At 47.0% G+C, this 23262-nt stretch overlaps 1 protein-coding gene across 5 annotated transcripts in view; it reads right to left on the bottom strand.

Moving 5' to 3' along the window:
- Positions 1-23262, bottom strand: part of ARHGEF25 (Rho guanine nucleotide exchange factor 25) — a 75522-nt gene that overhangs the window by 19656 nt on the left and 32604 nt on the right. For all 5 annotated transcript variants that reach the window (XM_079966690.1, XM_079966687.1, XM_079966689.1 and 2 more), the window contains 5 exons: positions 11401-11714; positions 7210-7287; positions 5706-5833; positions 5109-5175; positions 10-113 (listed from right to left, as the gene is read on the bottom strand). In XM_079966690.1, coding sequence (XP_079822816.1) covers positions 10-113; positions 5109-5175; positions 5706-5833; positions 7210-7287; positions 11401-11714 — 691 coding nt within the window. The remainder of the gene's footprint in view (positions 1-9; positions 114-5108; positions 5176-5705; positions 5834-7209; positions 7288-11400; positions 11715-23262) is intronic.

Raw genomic sequence — 23262 nt, 5'->3', positions numbered from 1 at the left:
CTTACTTACTCTTTGTGCCAGTCATAGATCTGGTGGATGTTCCCAAAGATTATCTTGTCCTTGCCCTTCATGTCCTCTGGGATACCACGGGCACTCATGGTCGCCATATAGCCCTGCAGAAGTCAGAAGAGCAGGCTAGAGAAGGCTGCCTGCCTCCTCTTTAAGGCCAGGGAGGCAGAGCTAGGGTGGTGGCATGAAGGGGAATGTGTCTGGGCTACGTTAGTGCCCAGAAGAGTGCAGAAGATGGACAGGACCCTGGTGTGAAGCGCTGAGGAAGCAGCCACATTACCCTTGGCAATGGCTTTCCAACTGTGCTCAGGGGAACCCTGGCATTCTTCAGAAGCTGATCAGGGATTCCTCAAGGAGCACCACAGAAATGGCAGACAAGCTTCCCCAACAGACAGCTTGCCATTAACCAGATTTCCCACCTGACCTGAACAGCTGCAGAAGACCTTTGGTGCATCCAGTCCACAAGGAAGAGTGATGGAGCAGCACCCTGCACAGAGAGCCTAGCCTAGAACACACCCTCCCAACTCTTCTGTAACCCCGTCAGGTGTTTGACCACAAAAAAGTTGAGCACTTGAAAAACCACTGCCTTGCAGAGCTGAAAAGAGGGCCATTGCATTAGATGCAATTAAATCCCAAATCGGCACCCAAGATGTATTAGAGAAATCCAATTTAAAGTTGCTCAATTTGCATTATTTGTTCTGAACCCCAGTATCTCAGGTCCTTAGCAACATTACACTCCTGTGTGGATGAGCCCTACCCAAGGGCTCTTCCCTGAATTTTCAGCATCTTCCCCCTCTTTTTTTAAAAAGGTCTCCAGCCCTTTTATTTATGGAGATATAGGGGAAAGAGTGGAGGCAGAATTCTACCAACGTGGTGAGTAAAAGGCAAATCTGCTCCTGCCTTCCAGTATTTTGGCCAACTCTAGAAAGAAAAAAAGTGCTGGGATGATTGACAAGCCAGGGAAGCAGTGCTGTCCTGCTACCTTCCCCCCATCTCCTTGTACTGACCAATGGGCAGCCAGTATTTCTTCACTTTTCAGTTAAAGCAGTAATTTTGCTCCAGTTGACCGTGGTTGCATTTATTTCCTAGGCTGGCGAGTTGGACCCTGATTTTCCTAGCTTGAGAACAAATTGGTGAGCACAGGGCACTAATTTTTCTGTCTCGTGGACACTGTGGTTGGCACGTTGCATTTATTTTGGCAATTGAATTAGAATGAGCTTGCAACAAATTATTTTAACCTAAATCAATGTACTAGAGTGCAGTAGTTATTCTCCCCATTTTGCATTGACTGGCATTAGTTCCTCCCCCCCCCTCCGGTCTTAGCACCACTATGTTTTTGGTTACAGGCTGGGGGGGGGGGGAATCTTGAGTTTTTGCATAATTTGAGATGGCTTAACCAGGACCTTAACTAGGTGGCAGAAATGGTTGAAATGGCTGGTGGCCTGATTTTGAGTAACAGGCCTGCTCAAAATGAAAAAAGAAGGTTGACATAGCAAGTCATATTAAATATGTAACAATAAAGGCTCAAATAAAATATGTACCACGGATGAGCAAAAAAGCACAAACAAGCTCAACAGTAATCCAACACAGTCAAACAGCAGAGCCAAAGAGACTATAAAAGGCAAAACTATTTTCATTAAAGGAGGAACAGTTGCCCAGATGAAGGAGGAGCACAAATGAGCAAACCAAGACATAGATGTACAATGTGGCAAGAGACAAAAAGGAACTTCAAGCACAAACTGCTGAAGATATCAATACATTATTTCTTTAAAGGTGTCAGAAGCAGAAAACCAGAAAGAGGCAGGGGGACCTTTATATGGCAAGGAAGCAAAACAAGACCTTTTCGGAAGACAGAGAAATAGCAGAGAAACGGAAGGAATTGTTTGCTTCAGTCTTCAAAACATGCTGGAAGGGTTATAAAGGCTGAATCAGTCTGTCTTAGAACCAAGTGAAAACATTAAGAAGGAACAAGGTTTTCCGGCCAGGTGGCATTCATCCAATAGTTCTTAAAGAACAGATGAAGAACTGCTGAACTATTATATTAGCCTCCTTACAGAGAGGACTTGGAAGGCTGTCAATATCTTTCTAGTCTTTTAAAAAGGAACTAGGGAGGAAGGGAAGATGCAGGAAATGACAGCTCTGTCCCAAGTACACTGCTGGAAAGCGTTATTAAGGCTAAAGGTACCCCTGACCATTAGGTCCAGTCGTGGCCGACTCTGGGGTTGCGGCGCTCATTTCGCTTTATTGGCCGAGCGAGCCGGCGTACAGCTTCCGGATCATGTGGTCAGCATGACTAAGCCGCTTCTGGCGAACCAGAGCAGCGCACGGAAATGCCGTTTACCTTCCCGCCGGAGCAGTACCTATTTATCTACTTGCACTTTGACGTGCTTTTGAACTGCTAGGTGGGCAGGAGCTGGGACCGAACAATGGGAGCTCACCCCATTGCAGGGATTCAACTAAGGCTAGAACAGTTAAATACAGAGGGTGTCTCCAATGGTACCTTTCTGCTTGCATAACAAGACTTCTACTTGGGCAATGCAACTTCCCCCTCCTTTTCCCTGCAGCCCCTTCAAAATCTGCTCCAGAGGGTTGGAGGGCCTTCCGAAGCAGATTTTGGAGGCATGTGGGAAGAGAAGAGGGGGTTCTGTTGCATTAGAGGAACCCTGTTCACACAACATTGTGAACATAAGACCAATGCTTGCTAAGGAAGTCACCCCCCACCTTTAATCCTCAGAGCATTCACAGCCTCCTCCAGAACACTAGGCTCCTGCCCTTGGACCCCAGATCCCCAACTGATCATAAGCCTGGACTGAGGACAACCTCCCCCCTCCCATCCCACCCCAAAAGCACATTAAGGAGTCTCACACTCTTACTTGGAGAGATTTCCCTGCTTCTCTCCTCATCCAGTTTTTAAAACGAATGAGTAAATAAAAATTTAGGAAATGAAGTATAAACAGGGCTTTTGCAAAGGGAAGTTTTGCCTTACCAATCTTGTGGAATTCTATGAAATCATCAGCAAACATCTCTCTCATTCTCTGTATATACAGGTAGGCCAGTGGAGATTTGTATCTTTGGCTTTTCAGAAAGAGACTGGGCAAATACTTTCACCAAAGGCTTTTAAGGATATTTAGCAGTCAAGATGGATGGACCCTTCTATGGGTTGGTAACTGATTAAAAGGCAATCAATCACCAGGAATAGATGTAGGAACAGTTGTCACAATGGAGTGATGGAAACAGAGGAGCGCCCAAAAGATCCGTGTAAGAACCAGAGCTCCTGTCTTGTTCTAAACTTCTGTGGCACTGGGGGGTATAAAGAGTTAAGCAGCCTAGGTGGAAAATTGTTAAGGATAGTGAAATCCAAAGCAATTTTGGAAAGTTCTGAAAGAAACTCAGCAACAAACGAAAATGCAATTTAAGGAGCTGAAAAATTATGAAGAACCTAAAACCCATACAGAAATGAGGTCTAAATCGATTGAAGCCAGCTAGGAAAGAGATCTTGAAGTCAGAACAGAAAGCTGACTAGTTTAGTTAGCCAAAGCAATGAAAGAGCTAGTTCAGTATTTGAATTCACAAGTGGGATGTGCAATGGGATGTTTAGGGTGCCAGCCGGCCAGGCCACTTCTAGGGATATTCTATTCCCGTTTCCCCATCAGTTTGCTGTCTTACCCCAACTGTCAGCCAGTCAATATTCAATGCCCAAAGAGCATGTCCAGTCCTCATTCATCTTTTTTTTTTTTTACAACCCCCTCTCTAAATTTCTTCTCCCTGAATATTTTTTGAACTTCTTGCAAACCCTGCAGTTCTTCCAACCTGCTGATAGCTTCCTCTTGTGTGTTTAGCTACACATAATGAGTCAAACTTCTCATAATGAGTCAAACTTCTCTGTTTCATGATTCCTGGTGTCAGATTGTAAAGATTAGAATAGGATAACACTTCAATCTCCCAGGACATTCTAGACAAGATCTCAAAGTAGCTGTCTTATTGCAAAAGAATTTTAGACATACACTTGAAAGAGAAGTTGCTGAATTACAACTCATTACCAAACTAAAAACTATGGAAAGACCTGGTCTGAGTAGAGATATGGGATTCATGTCCCATTATACATGCTAAAGCTAATTTTGGTCATCTATCCCTTTAAAAATCCCTTGCCCTTCCCTGTGGAACCAACTGCCATCATTAACAGTCATCAACAGTTATAAGGTTGAAGAGATGTCTGCTTCAGAGTATCTGAAGAAGTGTGTATACACACGAAAGCTCATACCTAGAAAGCTTATACTTAGTTGGTCTTTAAGGTGCTACTGGAACATCTTTCAATAAAAATATTTTATCTTTCATCATTGTTATTGATTGACAGCAAGTTCAGCTCAAATAAGGGGGACTATATATCCATGTAAAATCAAGTTATGGAAATAATTTCTACAATTTGTGACTAGAAATCATGGGACAAACTTGAGTGTGGATAAGCCCTTAGTTAGGTCCCCTTAGTATACACTGAAGAAAACTTAGTTAAATGCCACACTGATCTTCCCTTTTTTTAAAACAAAAAAGGAAGAACAAGAAGCCTGAGATCCTTACTGGGGTCCAAATACTGGTACTTTTTTCAGATTTAACCCTGCTTAACATTGTCTGTGGTCAATGTTGCTGCCAGGCAAAAGTCATTCGGGCAGAAGTGTGAAAAGCGGGGAGATTTCTGCTCACAGAAGGCAGTGGTTTTGGATACCAGAAGGAACACTGTGTGGGCAGGGGTGGAAACACTCTTATTTCTTTCAGAAAGGGTGGGGCATAAAACTACTAAAATACCAGCATATGGAACAGACTGGTGGGATGTGGCAAGAGCCAGTAGCCTAGGGGCCTTGGGTACACGGGAAGCCCACTGTGGGTCTTGGGACTGAGCCTGATCCTTTATCCACCTTGCCTTCCTAGGTTCCTAGGACAACAACAGGGGGGTCGGATCAAGAAACACAGAGGTGAGCAGCAAGCAGTGTGCTCTCTCACTGGAAGACAAGCAGGTTCTTGCCCAAGGTCCCACAAAAATCTGGAGATGGCCCCATTGGTGGACAGAGGGGAATCAGTGCCTAAAATGGAGTGGATGTTGGCACCTCCACAATCTGGCCCAGGTCCTCCACGTACATCTTCTCAGTCTCAATCAACTCCCTGAGAACAAACCTGCAGGGGAGAGGAAGTAGCAATGTCTAAGGGGAAGGAACCTCACTGTGTGACCCCCTTCCCCTCTATTTCCCCCCTCCAATCTCCCTTTTCAATGCCACAGGCACGCTGCCAGCCTCCTCAACACAGGCCCATGCATGACCCACAGGAAGGCCCCTGCCAGCAAGCTGCTCAACGTTACAGAGGCAGCAGGCATACCACCAGGACAACATTACGTGGCCATGGTTCCCCCATCATGCTCAATACATTTGTAGGCATGAATATGCAGACAGCCAGGGGCCACTCCACAAAGACAGAATGTGTGCAGTGAAAAAAGGAGGCACACAGCTGCCTACCTTTTATGGGGCATGTTTTCAACATACTTGGCACCCAGGCCCTGAATCCGCTAAACTTGTGAAATAGTGCCTGCGTTTGTGGGTGGGTTTTGGTACCCACCAGGTCTGTGCATCTGCTCTCCCCAGCAGAGGCTGTTCCTCCCCCTGCCCTTCCCACTGCTGCCTGGAAGTCGGTGCACAAGAGAAATCACTTACATACTCTTTTCTAAGGCACTGAGCCTCTCCTCCTCTTCCTGTTCCTCAGAGGCTGGGGGTGGCATAGGAGGTTGTGAAGTGGGCTCGGGGTTTGGAGGGTCACCAAGGAGCAGAGAAGAGTCAGGGCCCTGCCATGAGAGAAAGGGGGGGGGGAGAGAAGAGCCCATAACGTCTTACAACATTTCACATTGGGTGGGTTAACTGGGGAAAGGGGCACTGGGGACCCAGGATGAGACGTAAAATATATTGTGTGGGCTAAGAAGGTGTAGCAGGATCTTCTCTTTCCCCTAAGCTCACTCACAACACATCAGGCTCTGAAAGATCAGGGGAAGGAAAGAATGTCCATCACAGATCCTGGAACACTTCTCCAATTTGGAGCAGATATCCTGCTTTTGGAAATAATTGACTGATTAAGTGCCTGAAATAGAGCTGAAAACTAATTTTGGAGGAAAACATTTCAAATAAACCGCAAATCAAATGACATTCACCTAAACATATTCTCATTTTTTTAAATTCAAAATGCCTATCTATATCTATCTATCTATATCTATCTATATATATAAAACAGCTATGTAGCCCTATATACTGCCTCTACATTGGAAAGAAACAAACCATTCAAATTCATTTACATGATTTACATAAATCATGAAGGAACAAAGCAATGTGTCTTCATAATCCTAAAATCAATTCCAAAAATTTATAAACACATGCCATTTGTTTTCATATTTACTTGATATCATCCTCTTTTCCGACTCATACTCAAAAAAGTCATTTTCATTAACTGCACCACATTCCACAGTTGTTTTATTTCTAATCAGTTTCTGTTGGAACCTGTAGCATTTTCCATCTTGCTATTTTTGCTAACATTAAAACAATCTGGTGCTTTGACGGGCATGTTCTAAGATGGCCAGCTATGCATAGTTGCACAGACACAAGGCAGCCCCCCAAATGATTTGTGTCACAAAAGAGGGACACCGATTTGCATGAAATTGTTTGTGGAAATACAGTCCATCTCACCATGGTGGGGAAGACATAAAGTGACTTGTGTGCCCCTCTCCACACTTCCTCTTGTTTGCGGCCCCCCACCCCCACCTCCCCAAACCACTCTTTAGCATTCAAACACAGCAAACAGCAATTTGGGATTTCTCTGGACTGGCATTGCCTGGGAGAGAAGTGGGGCAAGAGCAAAATCGCTGGTTGTGTCTGCTGAAGTCTGCTGATAACATTTGATGGGCAACTTCAAGGCCTCTGCTTTCTCCCTTTTATGGTCTTTTGCCCTTAAATTAGACATGGACTGGGAAGCCCTCAGAAAGATAACATGTTCAAATATAGGACTGCCCCCCCCCACCTTCAAAATAGAGGACTGTTCTCTGTAAATTAGGACACATAGCTACTGTAGGCCTCTCTGGGGTCCCATGGAGAAGAGGGGGATTGTTGCCCCCTCAACCTGGTGCAAGACAACGTTGCCTCTTACTTTGCTCCCATCAGTCCCCCTGCAGCTCACCTGGGTGCTTTTTCCTGAGCCATCCCCTTCTAGCTGGCTGGAGAACAGGGAAAGGTCTGGGAGATGAGCAGTGCTATCCTGTAATGCAAGGGAAGAATGTTAGATAAGGGTGGCAGCCCAGCTCAGCCTTCTGGGGGCCACAGGGAATTCTCTCTCTCCCCCCCCCCCGTCCCTGTCCAAATCATCAGTCATCCTATGAGAACTGCAGTACTAGAACCTGCCATCCAAATTCCATGTTCGTACTGTTAGGACAGAAGGCATGGAAGCCAACACTCGGAGGTGCCAGAGCCAATGACAGGCAGACTACGTAATTCTCATTTTCTCCCCATTCTTCTCTCTTGCTCAGTTGTGCAGGAACCAATATTGAGACCAGGGGGCTTATTCATGCTTCCTCAGGTCCTGCTGTTTGGGGGGCGGGGGGCGGGGAGTCACTCAGACCTGTTCCTAGAAAGTGTGGGTCAAGCGGAAAACCCCTTGGACCTGCTCTAGGCAAGGGGCAAACGGGAGTGTGGCACTTTCTTTTGTGCCACACTATCCAGGCACAGGTCTCTGCTTCAAAGATCCATTTCTGAGCAGCATTTTTTTTTATTTTTACCCTGTGCTTTCCCAGAGAAAACCCACATTTTACCGCTGAATCAGAGCAAACTATGTTTGTTGTTTCCTCTGATTCAGTGGTAAAACATGGGTTTTCCCAGGGAAAGGACCAGGACAACGACAACAAAAAAAACTGCTTGGACGTGGAGCTTTGAAGCTCAGACGTAGGAGCCTTGCAGGAAAGGAAGTCTGGATGAGCCCTAAGGAGGAGGAAGCTAACAGCCAGTGCCACTCTTTGGAATAAGTAAAAAGGCAGACAAGTGTTAAGAGCAAAGGGAGGTTGGTGCAGCAGTGCCTCCCCCGCTCTGGTGGACCAGCCACCACTGCAAGCATTTGCCAGACCGTGCTACTTACAGATCAAACTAGTGTTCCCTCTGTTAGAACCTTTCCACAAATGTGTATAGCAAAATTCGAACAGTCCCTCGCCTTCTGAAGGCCAGTGCACAAGGATCCTAATTGTGCAGCTGTCCATGGAGGTGCAGGTCAATTCTGTGTCCAGGGCAGCTGTTTACCAGCTCCATCTGATACGCAGGCTGAGACCCTATCTGCCCATGGACAGTCTCACCAGAGTGATGCATGCTCTAGTTATCTCTTGCTAGGACTACTGCAATGCACTCTACGTGGGGCTACCTTTGAAGGTGACCCAGAAACTACAACTAATCCAGAATGCGGCAGCTAGACTGGTGACTGGGGAGCAGCCGCCGAGACCACATAACACCGGTCTTGAAAGACCCACATTGGCTCCCAGTAAGTTTCCGAGCACAATTCTAAGTATTGGTGCTGACCTTTAAAGCCCTAAATGGTCTTGGTCCAGTATACCTGAAGAAGCGTCTCCACCCCCATCGTTTTGCCGGACACTGAGGTCCAGCGCTGAGGGCTTTCTGGCGGTTCCCTTGCTGTGAGAAGCCAAGTTTCAGGGAACCAAGCAGAGGGCCTTCTCGGTAGTGGCACCCGCCCTGTGGAACACCCTCCCACCAGATGTCAAAGAGAAAAACAACTACCAGACTTTTAAAAGACATCTGAAGGCAGCCATGTTCAGGGAAGCTTTTAATGTTTGAAAGACTATTGTATTTTAATATTTTGTTGGAAGCCACTCAGAGTGTCTGGGGAAACCCAGCCAGATAGGCGGGGTATAAATATTATTATTATTATTATTATTATTATTATTATTATTATTATTCAGTGTTTTCCTTTGCCTATATACAGGGGTAGAGAAATCTGCAGGGGACAGCTGGTGGGTGGGCAAGGCATGTTTTCCCCTACCCACCAATTAACCCCTGTAAATGCCCCTCCCTGACCGTTTTTAATTTTTTCCCACCCCCCACTGTGTTTGACAGCTTGAACTAAGCCCTGCAGAGGGGCAAAATGTCCTGGCAGAGGCATGGGAGGGGTTAAACCCTCCCCTCAGGTAGTTTGACCCTAATGCAGCAAGAATAAAGCAATATTAGCCTTTAAGAGTAATCAGGACTGTTTATTCTGCCTCCTCCAGTATTCTTTAAAAATCCAAAATTTCCCACTGGGATACTTAAATCCTTCAATCAGAATTATGTAAATCAAGTGCAACTGCTTAATTATGCACCATCTATTCTCTTTCCATTATTTGGGATTTTAAGTATCTCAATGGTGTTTGGTTTTAAAGCAAAAAGGCACAATGGGGGGTGAGTACAAGGAAATGGAACAGGCACCAGTCATGAAAACTTAAGACAATTTTTGTCAAAAATGAAAAAAATAGGGTGTTTCGGGTTTGCATATGGGTGTTCTGGTTTATATCCTCACTTTGCTCAAAGAGAGTCCAATAACTATCAGGTAAAAGAATGAAATAAAAAACCAACACCTTAAAAATCTCCCCCCCCCAAGAAAACCACAACAGAAGCAGAGATTTCTAAATGTCACCCAAAAGAACCTGATAAAAACAACCAGCTTCCAACAAAATTAAAACCCTTAACAAAAAGGGTTATAAATGGAATTTACACTGGGAGGGGGAGACAAAATAGGGTGTCCAGGCAGGCTTCCCTTAGGAATTTCCAAAGCTTAGGTGCAGCTACCAGAAAGGCCCTCACCTTGCTTCCAACCAGATATTTCAGGGACTGTTGGGATCTCTTTAAACTGGTAGACTTGTATTAGAAAAGGCAATCCTTTGGGTTAATTTGTTGTTTTGGATGAGGATATCACTAGAAAGCACTTTCAGATGGGCCCAGAAACATTTTTTGTTTTTTCCCCATCTGGTGTCAGGAAAGAAATCAGGCTGTGGCTGTGAAGCACGTTCTTTCCCTCAAAACTGTAGGTTGTTCAGGGTTGCTGGGAACGGTAACTCTGCAAGAGGCAAACTTCACTGCCCAGAATTCTTTGGGGGAAAGGGTGTGCTTCAAAGATACAGTATGTCAGAGGACACCCACATCCTCTATCACAGCACAGAGATGAGCAACTTACAAAATGGGGGAGAGGAAGAGAGATTGTTTTTTCAGCCCACAAACAGCAAAGGGTCTTATAGGCACTATTGAACCTTTGGCTCCCCCTCCTGTTCCCCCTACAACTCTGTCTACAGCAGGGCTAGTCAACGTGCTGCCATCCAGATGTTGTGCACTACAATTCCCATTATCTGGGGGGCACCAAGTTGACAACCCCTGATTTGCAGTGCCAGAGCTAAGTGCCAACAAAGCTTTACAGGACAGACCTTCACCATTCCCCAGCCTGGTTCCATATTAAAATGAAATTCAGCGACCTCTCTGCAGGAGAGGGGTGAAGAGAACCGGTACGGATTGAAATTGCAGAGGAGAATTAGTAACCAGGGGAGATTCATGCAGGGGAAAGTACTATAGCTCTGGTGCTTCAGTAGTTACCTGCTAGGATGAGAAAGGAGAAACCCACACCCTCTCCTTCACACACACACAATATATTAGAGGTTTATTTTTCCAAACTTCTTGAGCACATAAAGAAAAGCCGCAATGAAGCAAGAATGATGGATGGCGAAGAGATTTGTCATTTTACATATTCCTTGGGACAATTCAGTGATGGGTGTCATCAATGAGTTCTGCTCGTGTTCAGGATTTCACCAATGACCACATTTGGCTTTGCAATTTTCCTCCCCCCTGCTCCCTTGGGCAGATTATGGAGGGGGGTTGTTGGTGGTCTTCTCTTACATCACATGGCTTGGCTTACTTGTCCAACTGATATCATAGAATTGTAGAGCTGGAAGCCAGCACAAAGGTCATCTGGCCCAGCCCCCTGCAATACTGGAAACCTGCCCACAGCCCTGGGTGGGCTTGAACCACAAACCTTCTGGTTAATGGCCAGAGACACTGACCCACTGCACCACAGAGAGGTGCTCTGTTTGCTTTGCAACAGCCTCTGCCAACCTAGCACACCCTCCAGATGTTTTTGCCTGCCACTCCCATCAGACAGCATGGCTAGTTTGGTGGAAGCTGATGGACACTGCTCTATGGGCATACCTGCGTAGGATGTTAGCCCCCCTGCTTCTGGCATGTTTCTGTCTCAGTTGCCTAAACTCATCTGCAGGGGGCTTGTGGCTAGCTAGTCCAGAAGGGAAAACAAGACAGCTTCTAGCTCATGGCAAGACAGGCATCTCTCTGCTCTCACCGTGCCTACCGACTCCTGCGGCGGGACAGCAAAGGGCCCCTCTGCTTGCCCCAGAAGGCCCAAGTCGATGCTCTTGCGATCTTCCTGGCGCCCGTGCCGCCGAGCCCGGCCCTCTTGTTTCCTGAGTGGGCGTTCGCCCCGAGGTAGCCCGCCGGCACTTAGCTTGCGCACGGGGTTGGTCAGCCATTTCTTGAGGGTACTGACCGAGTGGCGGGAGGCGGGGGAGCTGGGAGCCGAGCTGCTGGATGCCTGCGGCTGGATGGAAGCCACGGAGGCAGAGATGCTGCCATCGCTGCCTGCGATGGAGTAAGGATCTGCAGGGAGAGGACAGGCACAACCAGTGAGTACATGGACTGATTTTGTGACATTCTCAAAGCACACACAAATCTGGAGGCGCAGAGGCCGTGCTTGCTTCCTAAAGGGGAAAGAGGCTGGTCTCGAGGCTTCCCGGAGGAAGGCACACCCTTTGGTCTGGAAACCCTTCCTCCCAATTTAAGAAAAGGTCACTCAAATGCATGCACAAGGCAGGGGAACGGAACACTTTGCAGCCCTCACAGGCATCCTCTCAAGGGCAACGTGCAAGAGGCAAAACCTGGGTAGAGGAATGGATGCAACCCTTAACTTTGCACAGTAAGCTACACTCTCCCTACCCATCTCACTCCAACCAGGCAAGCCTGGTTGTCATTACAGTTCAATGGCACATTCTGTCAGGGGCTGGGCGGAGGAGGAATGGTGGAGGTGGCCTCCCCATCCTGACCCTTCCATGGAGGAGGAGGAAGACAAGATAGACAGGGGTTTGAGGGAGGTCACAGCTCAGAAGCAGATGAGGGGGAAACCATGTGAGAGCCAGAACAACACCTGGCTGACATATCATTGAAAGCATTCCAGACCCTCCATCTCCCAGAACCCGGTGAGCCTTAAAAGTAGGAGAGCAAAGAGCTCAAAGACAGAGGGCACGTAGCAGCACCCGTAGGGGAGGTGATGATGATGACGAATGAGGACACCTCATTCACTCGGGACAATGCCATTAACCAAGAGGCTGGGTTCTATAGCCTCTCTCTGTAAAGACTGAAATAAAAAAGGAATGTAAGAAACTTTTTCTTGTCTTATACTTTCCTGGGCAACCAGTCAGGAGCCACTGACAGCATCCTGACAATTCAGGACACGCAAAAGCAACTGAAGAGGGTCCACAGGAGGACACGGGGCAAGTGTGGCCTGGGGGGAGTCCTGAGAGCCGCATTAGAGAGGCTTGGGGGCCCCATTGACCTGAACTGCTCCACCTGAAATCCAAGGCGTTAGAAGGAGCAGGCCATAGCTCAGTGATGAAAACACATTATTTGCAGGCAGAAACTCCCAGATTCAGGCCCCTGGTATTTCTAGTAAAATGGATCTCAGACAGCAAGCCTGTAGAAGATCTTTGCTATTGTCAGGGGCTCAGGAGCAGAGGCACAGGGGAGAGAGGAAATGGAGAGCAAAGGGGAAGAATCTGAGGGCAGCGTAGGGGAGTATGAGAGTGGCCCGAGAGATTCCATAAGCTTCTCCAGTGAATCAGAAGATTCCCAGAGGGGGGCGCCGACGGCCAGGGCAAGGGGGGTCCCAGGGGGGACACACCAGAAGCAAGGGGCCAGCGGGGACTCCCAAAGCAGCAGCGAGAGATCAGGACCGGCTCCTCCACCAGAGCGTAGTGGGGGGGAAGAATCTCATGTATCAGGACCAGCTCCTCCTCCAGCAGGGAGAGAAGATGAATCAGGGCTGGCCACGCCTTCATCGCAGAGTGAGGGAATGGAGGGGAGGTCAGGTCCAGCTAGCCTCTCTGAAGAGGGAAGCAGTGACAGGAACAGTGTAACGGTTAGGAGGAAGGTTGCCGGCTGGGCGCGCGAGCCAAGTTCAAATGTACAGGCGCGGGGCACAGCAGGTAACCCGGATTGGGAACCAGGTCCTAAAGCCCGCCGGAGGGAGGGGGAAGACTCAGGGGACTCAGCGTCAGAAGAGTCTAGAAAGGACAAGACCCCAGCGGACAGGCGGACCCAGAGGAGGAAAGAGCAAAGGAAGAGGTGGAGCAAGGCTAGAGTCTTAAACTGGTGTCTGGGGGGTGGAGATTCAGACGGAGCTTCAGCGGTCTAGGGTTTAAGACGTAGGGCTGCACGCCGCGGCTTTGAAATCGAAACTGCGTTTCAATAAAGACTCTTGTATATAACAACGGACTGACGTTGGTCCTTTGTGAGCTGGGACCTCGGGCAGCCCTGACAGCTATTTTATTTCCTGATCTGCCTGGGATTTCCAGACAGTCTAAATCAAGGCACTGATCAGACCCAGACCCCCTTCGCTTCAGCAAATTATTATTTATTAAATATGCATACTGCCCTTCATCCACAGATCTCAGAGCAGTTCACAACAAATAAATACAATATAAAAGCACAAATACATGATAAAACCTAGAACAAAATCAAGCAAACAATCCAATACACACACACACCCAAGATTGCTGTACTGTGTGCCTCTCCAGATCATAGCCCTGGTCTGTAAGACCTGCTCTGCGTTTTCAAATAGCTGCTGGAGCTTACAGCCTCTGCCCTATCGGTGTGAGCATTCAAAGTGAGTACAGAAGTGAACAGAATTACATCACTTTTGATGGTTCCCACCCTCCACCCCACTAAAATGAATTTCTCTACTTTGTAGAACAGAGACCTATTGGAATGCACATGGGAAGTAGGTGGATGGTTTCTGCTTCTCTCAATTCACCACTATTCACAGGGCAAAACCCCACATGGCTCCTTCAGCAGCTAAGCTTACCTCCTTCAGAGCCATTAACACTTTATTAAGAAGACATCACCTTGCACTCCCCTTGTTGCAACTGAACATCACTAAACTTTGCTAAGCTCCACACCTGCACTGTTATGGGGCATGGCCTTTTGGGTTCTTATACACATGATGCCTGATCAGGCTACGAGGTCAGCTCTGCATCCATCTCCTTTGCAAACTCAGTTGGAACAACATCAACACAGTTTGGAAGTGGTCAAAAGCATATATTAGTGTCACTCCAGCGCTGTTAGAAAATGGTAATGCCCAATCTCAACATTTAGAATGAAAAGCTGGAAATTGCAGGGTTATGTTCACTTGAAAGCTGTGATAAACATAGCAAATGGCCTTAAAAATTTGGTGAGAGGAAAGCTGTTGTATTAGAAAATGGAGTAAGCTGGAGAAACACAACACAGGCATACAGATCTATGACAGCAGATTCAAGCAGCTCACATCTCAAGATACCTACTTACTGTTTAACATCATGCAGACACTTTGCTCTTCCTCCAAAGAGGAATGTGCCCCACTTGGCATTTCTCTACACTTCATTATTATATGCTTGGGGTACGATTTAGTAATTATTTGGCAGTTGCTGCATCAAGGAGCTACTTGTGAATGGGACCATCACAGATACACTATCTGCAAATGAAACTTTCATTTCATGACATCATCTCACAATGCAAGGCTTTTATACAGAATCAGTTCCCACATTCAGCTACCAGTCATCAGATTTAAGAAAAATGAGTGTTGCGCGCGCGCGCGCACACACACACACGACCCAGACACTGATGACTGGCAGCTTAATCCATTTATTACATTTTGATCCCATCCTGCCACCAGGAGTGCATATACTTCTGTATACACTTCTCTTCCTCCCATTTTAGCTTCACAACAACCCTGTTGAGATAGGTCAGGCTGAGAGAGGAGATCACCCAGTGGGCTGCATGGCTAAGGAAAGATCTGAACCTGGGTCTCCCTGGTCCTACTCAGAGACTCTTTAACCGTACTGAATTTGTGAATGAACTTCCATGAAAGTTGCCAGTAATGTTCTGATGGGTCCGAGATTGCCTGTTTGCACATGCAAATCAACAACTTGATGTTGCAGTCATGAAATGATCAACAGGAAAATGCAAACTAGCCCTCTTCTCATATGTAATAGTGGCTCAGATGTGGGTCCAAGTCAGTGTCCCATCTAACTAACTCAAGAGAGCCAGATCTGCTTAACTTCAACAGCAGAAGTTTGCCTTTAGCCTATTTTCTGTATGGTCTTGTGAAGTGGCCCCATGTGCCTAGAAAGATGGGCATGGATGCATGCAGGTGGACAAGTGCAGAAAGATGTCCGTGTAAGCGAAGCAGGCAGCAGGCACGGGTGAGGAAAGGGCAGCCATGCTCCCCCAGAGGAACTCTGCAGGAACAGCCTAGCAAGCGCCCAGCAGGAGGCAATAATGCAATGCAGCGGGATGACAGCTCCTCCTGAAATAACTGCCTGCATCAGGAACCCAAGATGTGTCAAGCCACAGGCACCTGACCCCACCTTGGAAACTGACATGACAGTGTGAGGGATGTCGCTATGGCAACTGGCCAGCAGTACATATGTCTATGACATTGCTAGCACCAATTGCTAGGCTTAAAAATAACCAATTAGCACCTGCAAAGTGCAGCAACAATGCCTTCTCTGCAGCCTGCTATCTCATTCTCCCAAAGTCTTAGGCCAACTTCCCACTCAGGTGGCAAACCTGCATCTGGGCTAAAGTGCTTCAGACTGCAGATAAGAGGTCATATGGATTGAATACTCCTCCACATAAAAAATTCCCACCACACAGAAAGCTACTCTCCATCACCAACACTACTCCAACACTCTAAATTTCTATGTGGAGATAGTTTTAAAAAAAGAAAAATCTATGTGGAGAGAATTATTTTGTCTGCAGGAGCATTTAGTCACCCAAGACACCCCTCATCTACAACCTGAAGCAGGTCGGCCCAGAAACAGACCAAGCACCTGAGTAGGCCTCATCCTGCTTGTTTATTGCAAGCACACAATCTCTAGTTCCAGGTTCTTTAAGAAAATATCAAAAAGACTAGCTAACACAAGACCCAAGCATGCCGGCAGTCTAAAATGACATCTGGAAAGAGTATGTGTAGCCACTCTCTGTACTCTCAACTAGAGCACTAGAGGTTTAACTACTTCTTTCTCAAAATTGGATCTGTCACAGCTAAACTTAATTCACAGCTCATGTTGGTGTGTAGCACATGCAGTATTTTGGAGGAGGTACAAACAAACAGTAGTTCTCGAAGCTACAAACATGAGTCTGACCAAACTGCAGGAGGCAGTGGAAGACAGGAGTGCCTGGCGTGCTCTGGTCCAGGGGGTCACGAAGAGTCGGACACGACTAAACAACTAAACAACAACACAAACAAACAAACAATTCTTCCCATCTGAATGGGTTGCCCCGGCGACACTGGGCAGCCCCCAACAAAAAATAGTAAAAACACAATAGAAAACAAAGCCCCCAAACAAAGGGTCAAACTACATGTTATACATGGGCCCAGTTAGCACATAACACCCAGCCAACCCATGGCTTAGTTTAAACTCTGTAGCCTCCCAGTGAGATTGCTGCCGTGTTGCTCCGCCCTCTGGTACTCTTGCTGCTATGAGTGAAGCCATGATTTAGTGTGTTGTCTGAAATGGGCTCGTGGTTTGTCTCTTCAAGACAAACCGTGAGCAGTAAGCCATAGAACAAACCTTCATTCATGGAAGTTTTTAATGTTTGGTGTCTTATTGTGTTTTAATTTGTTGGAGACCGCCTAGAGTGGCTGGGGTAACCCAGTCAGATGGGAAAACAAGGAAGCAAGCAAGCAAACAAACAAACAAACAGTTACAGCTTGTGGGACAAACACTGAGCTGGGGATTGAAAACCACACTAAGCCAAACCATGGCTTAGGTCACAGCAGCACTGCAACAGAAAGACTGGAAGAAGAGTAAATTAGCTGCCATCTCCTCTCTGAGTATCTGCACACTATTGCACTCATAGTTACAGGTAACTGTGTTGGTCTGCTGTAGTCAGAACAAAATTTTAAAAATTCCTTCCAGTAAGTGTGCATGCACACGAAAGCTCATACCAATAACAAACTTAGTTGGTCTCTAAGGTGCTACTGGAAGGATTTTTATTTTATTTTATTGCTTTCATAGTACACCATAATTCAGCTCAGGATTACATAAGAACCAGCTCAAAAGTTGCACAGCACAGCTATGCCTATGCTTTTTCTTTCTTTGTTTTTAATTACCGGGGTGCATTAGGCAGTGTGGGACCACAGGATGTGGGAAGACCAGCCCTAACATTAGGCAGACAGAGCTGACCATCTCAGGTAGAAGATGCTCCAGGCATTGGTGTCAGCCACCTGAGAGTACTCTTTCGTCAGAGGCCAGAGCTGTGTCTGCTGTTCTCAGGTGCAGTGGAGGACACTATCCCTAAGATTCCTCTGCCAGTCCAGTCCACAACTATAAGAGAGCTTTGTTTACAGCTAGCACCTTGAGACACCCAGTGACCTTGGGGCAAATGTAATTCAGGCTTGCAGAACTTCAGGAGCTCATCAAGCCAAAGGCAGTCCTCCAGAAGCTCAAGTGCCTGAGGCAGAAAGTCCAAATGGCACTCTGCACTGTGATAAAAATAAATTATACACTAAATCATCAACAACATTAGCTGCTTTTTCACCATTAAATAGCTCCCCACCTCAGGCTTACCCTGTCTAATGCCAGCACTAACCTTGACCAGGCCTAGCATTATATAAAAAAGAACAAGTTGCTACACATTTGGGCACAATATGTGACTAGTGTGTGTAAAGGGGGTGCTGAGCTCAACAAGTCACAACTGTTTGTACAAGTTGTCTGTAAAGGCACCATCTCCTGCAATCTGATTCTTGCTGGCCTCTAAAAAAAAATTGGCTAGAAGTATCACAGGAGCATCACACACTCTGAAATATAGCAAACAAGGGGCCATGTTCAGACAAGATTTGTGCCACAAGAGAAGGCCGCCCTTAGCTGCCTGCTAACCAAGCTAATGTCCCTCTGCTGCTTTCCCTCCCCACCTCCACCCCCTAGTTCCATGGGTGCCGATGGGGCAACAGCCTAATATTGGCGGAGGAGGAATGTGCACGGCACGTTCCTTGGCAAGGCCTGCATAGCTCTGGCTTGCGCCATCCACCATCTGTTTTTCAGGAATTGAATGTGCTGGTGGGTGGAGCCACGTGGGGGAACTCAAAGGCTTTTTTATTATTATTTTAAAAACACATTTTCTCCCTCTATTCAGCACCAATTTTTCAGGGATTTCTAAAGACAACAGTTCCCTCAGGCGGTACAACCACCCAGCAGGGAAATTTTTCCACATTCTATTTTCAGTCAGTATCAAAAACTGCACCCAGGGAGGGTTCTGAGATGGGCTTAATCTGAGCCCAGAGCTGACTATGGCAGGGCTCCAGAGCCCATTTTTCAGCATCAGGCTCAGCCCCTAGAACATGGAAAATAATGGAACAGAAAAACTCGTAAGCATGTGGAAAGAGTCTTTCTGTCTCTCCTTTCGCCTGCTCCATAACAAACCAAGACCATAACTGGGATTGGACAGCAGGGCTTTCTTACTTATTGGATGTGATTTCCAAGCAGGACTGAGCGTCTGTCTTATAGGACAAAATAACTTATGGACTTGAGAACTCCTCCATGAATCTTTGACAAATTCATTGGTGGCTGAAGCTGTTCATGGATAGTAGCCACAATAGCTGTGTACTAGACTAGTATCGGAGGCAGTGTGCTGGAGAACAACATCAGGAAAGGGCTTTGGGCTCATGCCCTGCTCGGTTCTGGGTTTCCCAAAGGTATCTGGATGCCACTTTGGGAACAGGATGCTGGACCCATTAAATACATTTTCCACATTTTACAGAGAGAAGTTCCTTTGCCTCTAGACAAATTTGTGGAAGAGAAAGCTATCAGTGGCTACTAGCCAGTGTTGGAGGCAGTATGCTCAGTTGGTACAGCACGAGACTCTTAATCTCAGGGTTGTGGGTTTGGGCCCTATGTTGGGCAAAAAAACCCCTACATTGCAGGAGGTTAGACTACATGACCCACGTGCTTCCTTCCAACTCTACAATTTTGTGATTCTATACAGCCTCTGAGTACCTGTGTTGCTAGGAACCTCAAGTGGGAAGAGTGGTGATGTGCTCAGTTTCTGCTTGTGAGCTTCCCACGGCCATGTGGTTGGCCACTGCGAGAACAGAGTGCTGGACAAGATGGGCCTTTGGCTTGCTCTGACGTGGCTCTGACATTAGCTTCATGAGCCTCAGCCATTCAAATATGTGCTTTCACCACCTTATCAAAGCATCTCCAAGCTGGGAACTGCCTGACCCACAAAGGTTTAAGGCACCATAACTTAGAAGGTAGTACTACAGGGAAGACAGGAGTGCCTGGCGTGCTCTGGTACATGCGGTCACAAAGAGTTGGACACGACTAAATGACTAAACAACAACAACAGTACTCCAAGGTTTCTATTGGAGATGGGAGATTCCAAGGGGAAATGCACCCCCTTTCCACAGGACACTTTCCTCCATTCCAGCTTGTAAGATACAAGAGTAAACCAAGAGCACTAGGTGAATGGTGACAAGAGATTCTATCGCTACTTTCTGGACAAATGTTAAGGCACTTCCATTTTGTTCCAGGGGATTATAATACAGTGGTACCTCAGTTTTCGAACGTAATCCGTTCCAGAAGACCGACTGAGTTCTGAAACGTTCAAAAACTGAAATCTCAGTACGGAAGCCTCAAAATGGAAAACTTAATACGGAAAACTCAATACAGAAGCCGCATTTCTGGTTCGACTTCCAAAGCACATTCAGAAACCAAAGCATTTACTTCCGGGTTTATGGCGTTTGAAAACCGAAATGTTCGTCAACGGAGACGTTCGAAAACCAAGGTACCACTGTGTTCAAGAATAAGAGGCATTAATCTAATATGAGGGACATCTGGCAACATTAATGTAGCTATCCAGCCAGCTCTTAGATCATCAATCCCAGACTGCTGAAAACATTGTGATTAAGATATGAGATTTTTATCTTAAAATTCGTAAAACCCACAAAATGTCAACTTTATGCCTCATGGAAACTGCAGCATTAATGGCAGGCAGACTCGTATTTTCTAAACCATATCCCCTCCAAAGTATGCAGGTTTGCAGTTTAATGCAGGGCCCAATTCACTGGGAGATTCTGCTGTGGAAGTTCACGGAAATGCATAGGCATACAGAAGGAATGCCATGTGGATTGCGCCCTTTCCCCACAGTAATGAAATCAAGAATAATTATTTTATCTCAAGCTCTCACTCTATGCTCCATCCTCCTCCTTCCCTACAACCTCTTGAAAGCGTTCGCCAAGGGTGCATACTCAAGAATAATAATAATAATAATAATAATTTATTATTTATACCCCGCCCATCTGGCTGAGTTTCCCCAGCCACTCTGGGCGGCTCCCAATCAGTGTTAAAAACAGTACAGCATTACATATTAAAAACTTCCCTGAACAGGGCTGCCTTAAGATGTCTTCTGAATGTCAGGTAATTCTTTATCTCTTTGACATCTGATGGGAGGGCGTTCCACAGGGCGGGCGCCACTACCGAGAAGGCCCTCTGTCTGGTTCCCTGTAGCCTCACTTCTCGCAATGAGGGAACCGCCAGAAGGCCCTCGGCGCTGGATCTCAGTGTCCGGGCTGAACGATGGGGGTGGAGATGCTCCTTCAGGTATACAGGACCGAGGCCGTTTAGGGCTTTAAAGGTCAGCACCAACACTTTGAATCGTGCTCGGAAACCTACTGGGAGCCAGTGCAGATCTCTCAGAACCGGTGTTATGTGGTCCCAGCGGCCACTCCCAGTCACCAGTCTAGCTGCCGCATTCTGGATTAATTGCAGTTTCCGGGTCACCTTCAAAGGTAGCCCCACGTAGAGCGCGTTGCAGTAGTCCAAGCGTGAGATAACCAGAGCATGCACCACTCTGGCGAGACAGTCCGCGGGGAGGTAGGGTCTTAGCCTGCGTACCAGGTGGAGCTGGTAGACAGCTGCCCTGGACACAGAGTTAACCTGCGCCTCCATGGACAGCTGTGAGTCCAAAATGACTCCCAGGCTGCGCACCTGGTCCTTCAGGGGCACAGTTACCCCATTCAGGACCAGGGAATCCTCCACACCTGCCCGCCTCCTGTCCCCCAAAAACAGTACTTCTGTCTTGTCAGGATTCAACCTCAATCTGTTAGCCGCCATCCAACCATCCATCCAAGACATTGTGCAGACTGGTATATTCTTAAAGCTCTTTAATCTCCTTGCCACCATAAGGTGTTTCTACTCAGATCATGAAAGAAATGTATTTCATTCTAAAGACTGGAGTAACAGTGTCCAGATCCAGTACTATACAATGGAGAAGGGGTGTGTGTGTGTGTGTGTGGCCAGTCTTGCTGCAAGGCTTCTGCTGCCAGGGTAGCAGGGAAATTGCCTTTAGAGTTCTCACCCCCTTCTTTTATTTCTGTTACTGAACATAGAAAAGAGATGTGTGCACCCAATATCAAAAAGGAAGGGGGAGGCATGGGTGTAGCCAGGATTTATGTTAGGGGGCAGGCTTTATGGGGCAGGGACCTGAGTTAGTTAAGTATTTTTTACTGATTTACTTGATGGGGCACAGCTGTCCCCCACCCCTCCTTGGCTACGCCCATGCGGGGGGGGGGGGGATTCACAAGATCAGTGTGGAGAATTGCTACTGGTGTAGGGGGAGGAGGGAACAGGCTTGTTGGTTTTGCAAAGCTTTTCCTCCCTGTATCTTAAGATGCTGTGTAAGGACTCTGGCTGAACAGCTACAGTGAGAGATCTTCAGTCTCCAAGGCTGCAGCCCTATACACACCTACCTGAGAGGAAGTCCCGAAAAAAAATGATTTGCATCACCAAAAAAGGGGGGCATCATTTTACATAAAATTTGCACATGGTTCTTTCTATGTACAGGTGCAGATTTTGAAATAATTGCTAAAATTTCAAGAGAGTTCATAACATCACACCATAGTGAGGAAGACACCAGGTGATCTGTTCAGCTTCTGAGTCTGCTGACCAGGTGATGCTGTTGATGGGCAACTTCAGGGCCCCTGCTCTCCCTTGTTTTGGCTCTATCTGTAAAACAGACTTGGTCGAGCACCCTCAAACAGAAGACACCTTTAAAGAGAGGTCTTCAAAATAGAGGACTGGCTTTGATAAAGTAGGACACATGGCCACTCTAGGTAAAGGTAAGGTAAAGGTACCCCTGCCCGTACGGGCCAGTCTTGACAGACTCTGGGGTTGTGCGCCCATCTCACTCAAGAGGCCAGGGGCCAGCGCTGTCCGGAGACACTTCCGGGTCACGTGGCCAGCGTGACAAAGCTGCATCTGGCGAGCCAGAGCCGCACACGGAAACGCCGTTTACCTTCCCGCTGGTAAGCGGTCCCTATTTATCTACTTGCACCCGGGGGTGCTTTCGAACTGCTAGGTTGGCAGGCGCTGGGACCGAGCAGCGGGAGCGCACCCCGCCGCAGGGATTCGAACCGCCGACCTTTCAATCGGCAAGTCCTAGGCGCTGAGGCTTTAACCCACAGCGCCACCTGTGTCCCTCATGGCCACTCTAAGTCCCATGAAACTCAATGGATCTTACTTCTTAATAAACATGTAGAGAATTGCACTGTAAAAACAGTAAACAAACAAATAAATAGCAATTATAAAAACAGCATGAGCTGAAGTGGTAAAGGCCAAGCCTACCTCAAATATGTTAACACTCACCATTATCTTGCCCCGAGGGAAGAAAAAGCAGATACAGCTTATTTGAGGCAAGCAGTCCTTTGCCTTTTGGGTTTTAATGTATGTATACATTTTTAGTTGATGCTCATCACTGTAAATAATTTTATTTTCTGACGATAAGAGTGGTTCGACAGGGGAACAGACTCCCTCAGAGGGCTGTGGACTCTCCTTCCTTGGAGGTTTTTAGCAGAGCCTGGATGTCCATCTGTCCTGGATGCTTCCACTGAGAT

Source organism: Podarcis cretensis (assembly GCF_951804945.1).
Source record: "Podarcis cretensis genome assembly, chromosome: 2".
In the NCBI taxonomy this organism is placed as follows: Eukaryota; Metazoa; Chordata; class Lepidosauria; order Squamata; family Lacertidae; genus Podarcis; species Podarcis cretensis.
This window is presented reverse-complemented; position numbering and strand designations above follow the sequence as displayed.